The sequence below is a fragment of the Stegodyphus dumicola genome, chromosome X1, assembly GCF_044657685.1.
Source record: "Stegodyphus dumicola isolate Sdum_Otavi_A_Nest chromosome X1, ASM4465768v1".
Classification (NCBI taxonomy): domain Eukaryota; kingdom Metazoa; phylum Arthropoda; class Arachnida; order Araneae; family Eresidae; genus Stegodyphus; species Stegodyphus dumicola.
Genome location: NC_140780.1, coordinates 114,013,210 through 114,027,822, shown reverse-complemented (window position 1 = coordinate 114,027,822; position 14,613 = coordinate 114,013,210). Strand labels below are relative to the sequence as shown.

The window sequence follows — 14,613 nt, the reverse complement described above, 5'->3', positions numbered from 1 at the left end:
TCACGTGAGTTAAAAAATATTTAAAAAATGCTTCAATGAATTTAAAAAAACGTAAAGTGAAAAGCATGGTATTCGAAAATAAAGTTGCATAAATCTTGCCTCTGGAGTAGCAGGGGAACAGTGCTACAAATGCTAAAGTTTTAGTTATAAAAATTATTCATTGCAAATGTGGGGCAGTTCTGCATCAGTATTTAATTACTTTAATGCAAAATATACATAAAATCCATTAATCTCTTACTAAAAATACTGGATTCCAAAGACAGGGAACAGTGTAACAACATTTAATCTTTTAGTAAATCTCCAGTCTTAAATCAGCATTATAAAGAAATCGGATGAAATTGTACAGTAAGAAAAAAATCACGTTTACATCAAATCACGAAAGCTACTATTTTGGTAAAAATCTCAGAGGTATAGAAGAAAAGTGAATTTCACTGAGATACCTTCGTTTTGTGCATGTGTTTGTGTAAAATCAGCATTTGTAAAACTGAAATGACTCACGAGAGACAAAATTTACAAAATACTCTTCAACTAAAAGTTGAAATTTCAGCTCCCACCCCTTTTTTTTTTTATTATTTTTTTAATGACATTATAGAATTAGCTTTGTATCTCCTGTTTCTGTATTTAAATAACAAAACAGTGTAATTCAACACTGTTACCCATTATTATATTGAAGTAACAACTATTTAATTTTGTCTTGGCTACAAAAGCTTCTGTCCAACTATAATAATGCAGTAGCAAAAGCCAGCTTAAATTGCAATTACTTAAAAATGCATTTTAACCATAAAATTGGGCTTACCTGACACTTAATGTGCTGATGATTCCTGCATACTAAGAAAGCTTACCCTCAGCAAATATTCAAAACATTACCATTGACTGCTCCACAGAAACCAAAGTAACAGTAAGCCTGTGTAACACTGTTTTCCCACTACCCAAGCAGTCCAATAACAAAATTTGTGAGGTAATTAGCTTTGATCAAGCCCAAAACCAGCAGTACATAGTTAAAGCTATAATTACCACCCATTCAGTTCTAATTTAACATAACATTTATATAAATATACATAAAGCTGATTTAAAAACACTTACCCTTGCACCTCTCCACTTAGTATCCGATAGCTGAAAATAAAAATTTTAACAAGTTACAAGAGTAAAATATTCTTAGATAATCTTTAATAATTAAATTAACTCCAAAATTAATATTCAGCAAGCTTAGATTTTATGTAGTTTATCTTGTACTTATGATTTATTATCATTAATAAGATCAATTTTGAATCAAAAGAATACTCTGCTCAAATTAACAATAACTTAAATCATATTTCTGATTGAAAAATGCTCTCAATGCATATTACAGAAATTATTAAAATTTCTTGGATACAATTTGGAAATAAATATACACAGTTGAAAGTATTTCAGATCTGATAAATTAAGATCACCAAAATACAAAGTAGATTTGAAAACTTAAACAAATGCATTTCTAGCTAAAGGTACTAAATGATATTTAAAATAGACAATATTAGAGCAAGAAGGTCAGAAGTCTACGGAAAGACATATCTTTTAGATACTAGTTTATTGTTTTTCAACAGGGAATTCCAATAACAAATAAAAAATTTTATTTAACAGATGTGAAAGCGAAGTCGATCAGAAAGGGCATTTATTTATTAAGAGACTGTTTTAAATACAGGAACTTTAGTTATTTCATCTGATTTCACTATTAATTCACTGTCAACATATAGTATTTACTTATTTTCTCAATTTCTTAACTATACAATAGTATCTTTTGCCATTTCCCTAATTTTCTATTTTTGAATAAGTTACACTATGACATTTGTATAATAATGTCATATAATCTTTTTCAGAATTTGTTTCCATTTATTCGATGGGGGAAAAAATCAAAAAAAATTATGAAAAATAGTATTAATACTTTTCAGCTTTAATCACTTAAGCATGAAAACAGTGACTTTTCTTTTCATAGCCATTAACATAGAAATAATACATTAAAATAATTCACTATGATGCTTGGATTTCAATATCTTATCTGAAGTATGTATATTAATATCAAATGCAAGCTCTGCAAATTATGATAAATCTGCATTCATAACTTTAGGGAATATACCGAAGATATCCCTTATACGAACAAATAGACTCCTTCTGTAATCAAAATACAGAATTTCCGAAATTGTTCATGTTTCATTCAATGTTCATAAAAGTAAAATTAGATTTTACAGGTGGGAAATTTACTTTACTTCCGCAAATAAACGAGTTTTTCTACCTCTAAATACAATTCTTCTTCAAATAAAAAAAAATAGGCAGAAAAGAAGAAATATCTGAGTTTTTGTATTCATTCAGAAAGAGGGAAGAGGTTAGCAACCTTAAGAGTGATTATTTATTACTTCCAAAATGGCTATTAGAGATTATAAACAGGATTTTTAATACTTATTCTGGGTACACGGTAGTCGTCGGCTGACTTTTATCAGTTCAATGCGGAAAAAGATCGCAACGTTTCGGCATCCTTTGAATACCGATGTGCTTTTTCTTCCAACTTTGAATGAAACATGTACGTGGTTAAATATGCGTGGCATGTATTAATTTCGCTATTCTTCCTTTGGCATATGTTAATGTAAGAACGTTTCAGGAAAAGTTGTAAAGCCATATTTGTTATGGCTTTTAAAATATCTCTGCGGCATAACGAATTGTAAACAGACGAAAACTCATTTTAACTGCATCATAGTTTTTTTTTTTTTTTTTTTTTTGTCGTACGAGTGAAAATTCAAAACTATCATTCCACAAAAAATTCTTAAATATTTGACTGTAATGCGGATTATTATTAAATTTTATGCACCCCCGTCAGAATGTGCTACTACCTCATCAAACTTCAGAATGTAGAAGTATAATATTGTGGATGCGATGCAACTATTAAGTTCTACTTAATATCGAGAAAAATGCCTATTAAATTTTTAAACTACGCAAAATTTATCATTCAAGCATCTATAATCAGTTTTACTTTCATTCTAACAATCGAAATATAGAATTTCCAAAATCGCTGTTTATTTTGCGAAATTTAACTAAACAAACTAATCTGTTTTAAATTTTAGCCTTAATTTTCGATGTCTTACATTTCAGCGAAAGATTTCACAAAAACTATACTGGTAAGTTCTTAGCGAGAATAATCTTTCTACTTCTAAAAACGCCTGTTTTAATGTAGATTTTGATTAAAATTACGAAAATATCGAATTTCGGTGAAGACACATTGACATACTGCTTTAATTTTATGCTCATGTTGTAACTCACTTATGTAGTAAATAATATACATGCTCGTCAACATAAAAACATCTTGTAACATATTAAGAATACCACAAGCCACCATTATTGGCAGAAGTTGCATCAAATAATCACATTTTAAAATTTCAGTAACGATATCTTAAATCATTTTAAGTTTGTATTTAAAAATATATACAGTCATTTTTTGGGTATTTAGTTAACAAGAACACTCAGTTATAAATATTATAGGAAATAATTAACTCCAATATTTAACGAGAAAACAGTAAACAACACTGAGAACACAGTTATTTAGAAGGCTTTGTATTTGCTTTTAAACTACAAATTAAATTCCTATTTATCTCCGAAACAAACATACACTTAAAAACAACTGAAAAATTTTAATGAATTTAAAAAATTTTCAAAAAAATATGCTAATGTATATAAATAACCATGAACAAAATAAAAATTAAATTAAAACAAAGTGGCAAAACTTACTTTCCAGTAAGATTGGACATCCTTCACTTATTTATCCGAAAGCCATAAAGGCTGTTCACTTTTTGTTTGTTTGTTTGTTTTTTGGCTTATTTAGATTAAAATCATTCTATAATAATTTACATCGAAAAATAATATTCTGCGAGGCTATCGTCAAGTTTACAGCCTATCTTTGTGCACTTCAAAAAAAGGCAGTGCTTAGTTATTGACGGATACAGAGAATGAGGACTGCTGAAAACAGCCTAAGTACATCCAGGTCCATATTTTCAGTTCACATTATAATTCATTCAGTTATAATAGCATAAGCCTTCAGCCAGAAGGAGCGATTAAAACACATTACACATACTTTGCGGCCACGGAAAATTTTGGCAAATACGAGAAACCGATTCCTGTAAGAATCGGGGCCTGTTTTCCATTGGACGTCAGGGTTGCAAACTCGAAACCTCCACGCACTGCCAAATCGTCAAGCCTGAAAAACGCCATTTTGAACGAAGCGCCAAGTAAAACAGTTTGGGCGCATAATTATTCAGCCAAAACTTCGCCAAATCCTTCCCTTTGTTTGTTTTTCTCGACACAAACAAGATACACTTAACTTGGATTAGTTTAAAAAAAATAATAAATGCTCAGCATTCCATAATGAAATGAAAAAATTTTTGAAAACTGACATTTCAATGCATTACTTCGATGAAATATTTCATTATTTTATTTATTTTTACCTACGCACAGGGAAATCAATTTAATATGACGATAACTCTTACAGGATTACAACTAAAGCAGAAAGAAAATTTGATATCGGATTTGAATTTGCGATCATAACAAAAAAAAAATAAATAAATAAATAAATAAATAAATAAATAAAATAAAAATAAGCGCATCATTTTCGCGTTAGTAATAAAATTTACGTAATAAAATTAAATACTTTATTTAGATACTTAATTTTAAATAAAATTAAATACTTTATTTAGATACTTAATTTTATTACTAATGCGATATCAGTTACTTTTTACAAAATGTACCAAATGCATACATATTTTCGTGCTAACAAGCAGCATTTTAGATGGTCTTCAAAAGAAATAACGCCACAAATTCCGCGAAATGCATAGTGGGTTCGATTCCAGGAGAACGGGCTGCCTCCATGGGTGTTTCCGTGGTTTTCTCCTTATGTAATGTAGATACGAGCAAGTTTCCTTTAGAAAGTTCTCCACGACGGCATCCTTCCCCTTAGGCAGATAGCCCTCGCGCGCTTTGTCAAAATCAAATTAACAGATAATGTAAAACATCAAGATAATGAACCAAAAACTATTGTATTTTATTTAAATACAAATGCAAGTAAATATGCGATTAAATTTTGCACGCTTCAAGTAATAAATGACCAACATCTAATTACAACTTAAAACTCATTCATTTCTATATCTCTCAATATATTTAGAACTCATAAGTATGTATCAATTAATTTGGGGAAAATTTTCTTTTTTTTCGAAAACTGAAATTTTGTCTTCCCAACAAACGGAAACGGATTTTACACCCCTTACTCAAGAAAATGAATTGCATATACAATCAAATTCAACTACTTGACGAATTAAACAGTAATTGCATTTTCATTGTTTAAAAAGTAAACTCATAATTATGATACTAAAGCTACCTACAAAATAAACTGCGCTTTTTAGACTTCATCTCTTTTTATTTTCATTGCACGTTTTGATTTCTTTTTATTTAATTATGTATCGTATACGTGCTTACTAATACACACAACATTCGTTGGAGGAGAAGAGATTATTTATTTACCGAAAATTAACAAATTTAAACTTTCGCATGAGAGTTACTAGTAACTTCTTGCTAAGACGAGAAGTCATTCAATCGTAATGGGTATATCAAAGTCTAGTTTTAATGAATAGCGTAAACATAATAAATGAACATTTGATATCTGTAACAAATTTGTTTTTCTTTATGTTTGCAGCATGACTAGACGAGAAACGGCTGTGATCCAGTAATTAAAAATAATAACATTTTGGGCTGTTTAAATGCATAAATCACGAAACCCATCAACTGAGCTTCGTATAAATTATTGCCCGATTTTTAAAATGAGTATGTCATCACTTCACTCTTTACGCGAAGACAAAATACCCCCCCCCTCTGCTCCGCCCGCTTTAAAAGGGGAGGGGGGAAAAAAGAATGTTTTACATTAAATTAAATACAGCGATTTCCTAATCGCCGCTTCAGCTCATGACTGGCAAACCTGAGGCTCGACCCCTTACCTCCCTAAAACATCCGTTGTTGAACGAGGTATCCCTCCTTTGGCGCTCGAAGTTACTAGAAAGAAGCGATAAATCCTAGAATGTGGCACGCCATGAGAACCAGCCTACGTTGATTCAGGGACTGCGGTTGCGCCATCTGTATCGTGTCGGTCGGGGTGGGAAGTTGTGAAGCTGTATTGGCCCACCTTTTAAGCCCCTCCCTCACAATAAAAAATTGATCCTCACCAGATATCCTTATTAATTCCTACCTAAATAATATTTAAATGTAGAATAATTATAGGTAATTGTTTCATTAGAAAATAAAATATTTGAAAAATGAAGAATTTGAGCATTAGTTCACAAAAATCTGTTTGTCTCAAAGGCGGAGAGAAAATAATGCAAAAATTTCTTAAATTCTTTGCTTTGCAACTGGAGATGATAAAATATGGTAAAAATAATCGAGTTAGAAACATAATAATGCAGTATTTACTTAAAAATTACAAATAAATAAATAAATAAAATTGTAGATGATGATTTGAAGAAAGCAAGCAAGCAACACATTCTGAGTAGGAAGACGAGTAAGTCACTTAATTAATTGTAATAATTAACTATTGTACAGAAGAAGATAGTGATATACTTGTCAGTTTTTGTTTTCAATCATACAGATGATCGGTATATGGGATGCAGGCCAAAAAGGAAATTGTTCAGCTAGACGTGTCTTATAATTAGCAGTATTTATATGTAGTCTATATATACGCTAATTACTGGTGTGGTTTGCTTAGTACCTAAATAGCGTAATTATGCTGCATAATATAACTAAACGCCCTCTCATTCTGTAATTTTATCTGTCAAAATACCCGCTAATAATAACCTTTTTATAGGGGGGAAAGTATATATATATTGTCTCAAAAGAATAAATAGTAAAGTTAAATTAAATTTAAATACTTCTCTTTCGCCATTGCTGCAAGGAATGAAATTTGAATTTCACAAGCATTCTCATTTCGTAAAAAGCAAATTTAAAATTACAAATTTAATGCAAACAAATAAATAATTAATTATTGCTGCGATGTTGATACGTGCACTTGATTTACATATGCTCTCAGAATTTAAGATACTTGCACTTGGTTTACATATGCTCTCAGAATTTAAATGATATTGTAGATTAGTTCGCAGCAATAATTAATTATTTATTTGTTTGCATTAAATTTCCTTATTTAAAATTTAATTAATTTTAAATTTGCTTTTTACGAAATGAGAATGTTTGTTAAACTCAAATATATATACATATATATATATGTATATGACGGAAAGAGAAACGTATTATTTTTGAGTAAATGCGGTATATCCAATCGAAAATATATGTGCTTTAAAATTCCGGTTTCATTAAAGTTAAAAATGTTATTTTTTATCATCTCTAACTGATAAAATTATTCAAGCACTGTTCAGGCTGTATGAGCTAAGTGTATGAAAAAGAAATTCGATTATAATTAAAAAAGTTTCTTGGACCTAGCGAATAATTCATTAAACACTTCACTTTTCTTAAAATTATTTATAATATGGCAAGGTTCTCGAGGGCTATCTCGACTAAGAGGAAGAATCCCTTCGTAGGGGGCTTTCTAACTGAGGCTCGTATTCGCATTACGCATGAGGAAACTAGTCAAATTACCATTGTACTGACGCTCTTGTTTTTCTTAGAATAGACTGAAAAATGCAACCTTTTTCCAAAATGAACTTGCTGTCGCGTTGCAGAACTCTGAATTTAAAACAAAAGTATTAAGTACACTGTAAGCAATGTGCTGTGGCAACACGTTTCAAAAACTTCTAATGACCGTATTGTATTGTTATGCGGTATGTAAAATAATTTGGTCGTGGTTCAAAAATGAACAAAGTGCATAAAATACGATGATACCGAACGTATAAAATTCAGAGTCTACACAGAGTTTTCATTAAAGTCTGAATTTTAAATACTTAAAAATTAGATTTTTCATTAAAAAAAATCGGTCGCTAAGTATGACATGAGAGCATGTTATCTTAGCCGATCATCGGATTTCTCACCTACAGATTAATGCTTTGAACCTGTCTCCCTACCCACACCTGAAGGCCATGGAGGTAGGAAGTAAGAAGGAGTCGCCCTAAACAAGTTTCTCCGTACCCTGCTCTGAAGCACCGGCGATCCCTACGTGGTGACCAAAACATTGGGTCATTTATCATTGAGTTCTATGAGATTTGACGCGTTCGGGTGTAAATATTTTGTAATTACGTCGCAAATATACATATAAATGTATATATTTTCTTTTTCTACAACACTTCAGAGTCCTAAGTATGTGAAAACAACATATTTTTAAACAACATTTCATTCTGAACGGAATTAAATGCTATACTTTTCACAGGACAGTTTTCTCAGAATGGTTTAATTTGAATGAAATATTTTCACAAGTTTTCGTTAATTACATTAGAAAAAAAATTAAGGTAATTCGATTGTATTCGGTTAAGGTACAAAAATTAAGATCAAAGTTTATTGTATTATTAATATTAAAATTATGCATTATTTCTTTTCTATTTATAGAGCTTCTTCCTAAAATACTTTCTTAAATATGAAATATGACATTATTTTTTGGCTTCTTTTAAATCGAAAAATGTAAGTCAATTTATAATTAATGCTCTATTCGGTTCATTTTAAATTAGAGAATTATTAGGAATTAGAGAAATACTTTAAATAAGTATTTCGCTAATTCCTAATAATTAAATAGGTATTAAATAGTATTTGACTTTCTCTGAACATTTCTGAAAGGGAATAAAACAAGTTGTTAAAAAAGTTTGTTTTTTTTTAAGTATTATTTAAAACTTGTAACTGAGTTATTATAAAATGTAAAGGGAATAATTCTTTTAATTATACTTATCAGATTTTTTTTTTTTTTTTTTTTTTTTTTTTTTTTTTTACCCTTCATTTCAACAATACATATTCCAAAACTCTTTATTACGTTCTTAAGTGCGCATCTCATAGCATTTGCTTTACAATACCTTTTAACAGATTGCTTTCCAATACGAACAATTCTTGCTTAAATAGTTTTATAACGTATTTGTCAACAGGATTTCAATTTATGTTTACTATTCAATATTAAGGTTATTATATATTTAGATAACATTTATAATCATTATAAATTAGATACATTTAATCATTAGATTTCTTCACAGTACTTTTACAGTTGTTTATAAGTGAATAAATTCTTCATTTCAAATACGTTTATAAATAATTTAATGAATATTTAAGTATTTTGTCAAAGGCAGATACATGCTTTTTGCAAGCACATGCATAAATACCCATACATATTTCCTATTTATCATTTCCGGCATGTGCAAATCTTTAATTTCTGTGCATTCACTATATTTTTCGTATAAAGGAATTTACACTAATTTAGCATACACCCGAAAGTTTTACATAAAAATATATATGAATATAATTTGAATGAAAATTATAAGTATTATTTTTAATACCCACTCAAAGGTCAGTTTTTCTTCAAAATTCCTCCACGACGGCATCTCTCTCTTTAGGCAGATAGCCCTTGCATGCGTTACTCTATTTAATAAAAACTTATCTGACCTATGTGCCTAATTACAAATATTTTAACATACATAATTTTATATTTACATTTAGCCATCAAGTTTCAAACTTTTCAAATCTTCTAGAAAATAAATTTTGGCAGATCTCTTTTAGCAATTTTCTTAAAATCTATATTTTTGTAGTGCAACAGCTTATAATTTTATAAAACAAATTCATAATCAAAATCGCTGTTGTTAGTTATCGAAAAATAACCAAGATGTGATTTTTGCGTAAATGTCACTAAACTATACAAATTGCTATTATCCATCCCACTATGAATGTTTCTTTCATGCGAGAGTGCCCCTTTTTCGATTTCTATGGAATGTCGAAATACTATCAGAATCTTGTCAAGCGAGCTTCTGAATGTAAACAAAGAACAACCCCGTCTGGTGACCCAAGCTTCAAAGCAGTGCTTCACTTCTAGCGCGGAATGGCCCCTCCTCCCTTTCCTACCTCCATGCCAGAACCTTGGAGGCCTTGGAAACAGATGTGAGTTGCTGCTACAAGAAACTAATTCGGACACCGATAAAAAGACCTCTTGAGTCTTTATACCTGGATATTTTGCTAGCAATTCATATCCGTATTCGTCCTCTTTTGCAGGTCAATATCATGTGTTAAAAATTTAATATTAAAAAAAAAAAAAGATATGTTCATATACATGCGAAAAAATAAAATTTGTGTATAAAGTTCGGAAGTTTTACGATTTAAGCTGTATATTATAACGCTCATTTTTAGTCACCTCTTTAAAAAGTCACCTCTTTTTAGGGCCTTAAGACTTTCTTTATCCAGCCATGTATGTCAGTGTCAGCAAGCAGTCTTAAAACGATTGAACGTTTACTTCAGTTTGTGTCCAGGGAAAATGGCTATGTCTCCAAGGAATAACAAAATATGGCAAAAATGCGTTGTAATGCACCGTCAAGATAATCAACAAAAAAACATTTTATCTCATTTGAACATAAATTCAAGTAAATCAATAGCTGAATTTTGTTTGTTTCCCCAAACACCTAATTGCTACTCTAAACTTATTCGTTTGTTCACTATTACATTTCTCCATATGCTAGAACTGACGAATATTTAATTTTTTTTAAATCATAAATTTGAATCTTATTCTCCCTGTAAACGGAATGTTTTATACCCTTTATGCAAGAATGAGCATCAAAAGCTAGATGAATTTATCTGTAGTAAATTCCTTTTCTTCGTATGTAATTAGGATAGGTTTGCTATTTATTTATTTGTTTTTCAAACTTTGTTACTTTGATAAATTTTTAAGTTAGCAAAAAGCAACCCATACCTTTACTAGACTCGACTTGATTGCTTAAAGTACGTTGGCAACTGAGACTGTCCCTCTTGCTTCTACTGGAACTCGAATCAGAAGTGCATCAGATTTTTTTCACTTAACTAAAAACTACGAAATATATATATAAAATGTTTATTTTATTAAAGCTTAAACATTTATTTTATTGAAATAACAACAAGTTCAGAATATATCATAAAATAAATCCATCAAAAATTCGTTATGTACACTAAATCTTAAACGATACAACGTAAAAGTATAGAGACATTAGGTATTTTTTGGAAGCAGGAGATATGAAAAATTAGCAACGCCTTCGCCGGGAATCGAACCACAGACCTCTGGAATACGCGCCCAGCGTGTAGCATACGAAGGCATGCTGAGAAGCCGGGAGAAATCCTTGGAGGGCCAAATCCTGGGTGTGGAGAATTATCACCACCACCCTTTCAGTTCAGGTGCCACTGTAGAGACATTAGGTTAATTGGAAGCAGGAGAAATGAAAAATCAGCAACCCTCGCCGAGAATCGAACCACGGACCTCTGGAATACGCGCCCAGTGTGCTGACCACTACACTACGAAGGCACGCTAGGAAGGCGGGAGAAATACCTTATATACTCCCCCTTTTAAAGGGCGACTGGGGTTTTAGGGGACCCGATCGCCAAATACTGGATGTGGAAAATCATCATCGACCGCCCTTTTAGTTCGGGCGCCACTGTAGAGACATTAGATATTTTTTGGAAGCAGGAGTCATGAAAAATGAGCAATGCCTTCGCCAGAAATCGAACCGCGGACCTCTGGAATACGCGCCCAGCGTGCAGACCACTACACAACGAAGAATATATCATAAAGAAGGGAGAAAGGACGCTAAGAAGAAGAAAAAAGGAAAGGCTAAGAAGGGAGAAATACCTTATAAAGGTGCTCATACGACGTTTTTAAAAATGGGATGTGAAGCTAAACGCTAAATAAATAAAATACTAAATTCAAACATCACAGATGTGTTAAATATCCATTATACTCATTTTATCATTATAAGCATTTACAATTTGCCTTTTTCGGCATAAATTTTTATTATTTGTTGTGAAAGTAAGAAAAAATGTAAATGAAAAACCCTCAAGAATACTACCACAGCTGCATAATGCATATGCTAATCTATAAGAAATACTGAAAACGTCGCATCCTAACAATTATGTAAATTTTTTATGTAAATATTGTCTTTGACTGAAAGTAATAAGAATAGTTTAAAATGTAAGTTAAAAACATGAAATATATCGTAAAATACCACTATGGTATCATTTTCATCGTTTATTCGCTTCTTTTGAACACGAGAACTATATTTTGAAATACTAATATTTCCCATAAAAACTTCAAATATACCCTTATGGTATATTAATGGCATTAATATTTGAAATGTACCCTTATGGTATCATTTTCATCATTTATTCGCTTCCTTTGAAGACGAGAACTGTATTTTGAAGAATAAATATTTCTAATTTTTATTATTGTTTTAGTCCTAATAAACATATTGCTGGTTGGGATTATTCAGCGTAATTTAAACCAGTTTTTGTTTTTTAATAATTTTGAGGAATTCCTTTTATTTTTCTAATTCCCATGAAATTAGATGAAATTTCTTCTAATTCTCAAACTGCTTTCATCCACTCTTCCGTGGGATGCATATGACCTACTTTGCTTATTACTGCTGTCCAGTCGGGTAATGCTTTATAACAGGTAGATAAATCCAAATGTTCATTATTTTCTTTCAGACCAGGAAAAGGGCAATTAGTTTTTAATTTATGTGCGATGTTTAATGACAGAGCGCAATTCTTGATAGGATACTGAATTGTGAAATATTGGAGAACAGGTGGCAATTATCATTCATTGTTTGAGTTCTACTTCTGTTGCTTCTTTCTTAGTCAGAACAATAGTATTAGGCTTTAAAAAAAAAAAAAGAAAAGACTTCAGGTGAAAACATTTGTCTCCAAAGGATTTCGCAATTTCGGGGACTTTCACATCCTACATTTTGCCTGCTTCCAAAGGTCAATGTCTTTATTTTCACTTAATTTTCCAATTATAAATAACTTTAATAGCAAATTCTATAGGAGTTCGATGATCGTAAGAGCGACCACTGCTGCGAATTTGACGGAACAGCTTTTCTAAAATATCCTGATTATATTTATAAATAATTACATATCTGTTCAAGAGATATAAGTGTAATGCTTCGAATAAATCTTTTTGAAAAGGTAGCATTTTTATATTTTCCATTCACTTCATTTAAGAAATATGTTTATATACATCATCAGGTTTCAATGTGTTTGTTGTAATCTACTACGATATATTTTTTCAACTAATTATGCATGAGAATTCATAACATCAAAGAATTACTCGATTAAAATTATAATTTCGTCTATAAATTAATCGTCCAAAAATAAATACTTCATAGCATTGCTAGAGTTTTAGAAGAGTAGTAGAGAGAATAATTCAACAGAGTATTTAATTCTTTGCTTTCTAGATATTTAACCTCGTAATGTTTGACTGTTTTTCACACAATCTTTTCCATCTGTTGACAGTAATTTAAAAAAAAAAAATCATTTTATTTATTAGATTTATTTACTAATTTTTCAAATAATAAGACCACTATCAAGTAAATGATTACATTGCAAACTCATCAGTTGAGATACATTGGCAAAAACGTGAACATGACATTTCTGCTATTGTTTATACAGTTGTGAGGAGTTTCTTCTTTAAATACAAGATCCGCCAGTGAAACGGGAAATTTTAGAAGTGCAATAGTTTCTTTTCTGATCACGAGGGGGGAGGGGAGAGGTTTTGGATTATTCTTTGGCATTTGTTAAACATGGAGCAGTGATCCAGCCTACAGCGTGCTTTCCACGTAAAATAGTTTTGTACCAATGGTGACTGTGTGATTTTAGTCGATACGGGAATGATGAAAACCTAGGTGAGTTGTATGAAAAGACAGTCTGAAAGTTACAGTGTGGTGTGCACTTTCATCATCTGACATTATTGGGTCATATTTTTTCCAAGACGACAGAGAAAACGCTGCAAGTGTTAATGTAGACCGGCTATACACACATGGTCAGAACATTTTTGATGAAACAGCTCCCTAGGTTTCCGGAAATTATTTTTTCCAGCATTATGGGGTCACAAGTCATACTGCTCGTATGTCCATGATTGCTTTCATATCAGATAGACCCATATTTAAACATTGCGACATCTCATGGCATGCAAGATCCCCAAATCTGTCCGCATGTGACTTTTTCTTTGGATATTTCTGATGAGTAGGATGCGTATTGATAGAAAGCGAACCGGAATTAAAAGCGAATATCACACAAAAAACTGCACGGGCTCAACCTGACCTGCATCGTGGAGTGATGGAAAATTTTCGGTCAGAATTAGAAGAACGTTTACCGTTATTTTTAAAAAGTAAAAGGATATACTTCGCTAAAATCAAATCTGTAAAAAAACTTTGATAATTAATGTTTCATGAAAAAAACTGAGTACTTTTAAAATTTCCTTCTTCACTGGTGGATCTTATGTTTGGCAAATTTATAGACGGTATTGTTTGTTTGTTTCTTTTTCTTTTTTTATTTAATTGTGGAGGATTCCCAAAAGCTTATTTCGTAAATCCCTTTGATAATTCTCCACTTTTAAAATATATTAATAAAATTTTCAGTTTTAAACTTATCTACTCTTTTTCAAGTAACTATCCAATGGTCTATTTCTCT

At 30.9% G+C, this 14,613-nt stretch overlaps 1 protein-coding gene across 5 annotated transcripts in view; it reads right to left on the bottom strand.

The window, feature by feature from the left end:
- The window catches only part of LOC118198679 (uncharacterized), a 358,828-nt gene extending 354,634 nt beyond the window's left edge, over positions 1-4,194 (bottom strand). For all 5 annotated transcript variants that reach the window (XM_035370443.2, XM_035370419.2, XM_035370428.2 and 2 more), the window contains exons 1-2: positions 3,751-4,194; positions 1,084-1,113 (exon numbers count right to left, since the gene is read on the bottom strand). Coding sequence is in view for 4 of the 5 variants with exons in the window: in XM_035370419.2 (XP_035226310.2) it covers positions 1,084-1,113; positions 3,751-3,770 (50 nt within the window). In the remaining variant the exon portion in view is untranslated. The remainder of the gene's footprint in view (positions 1-1,083; positions 1,114-3,750) is intronic.
- Positions 4,195-14,613: the final 10,419 nt, after the last annotated feature.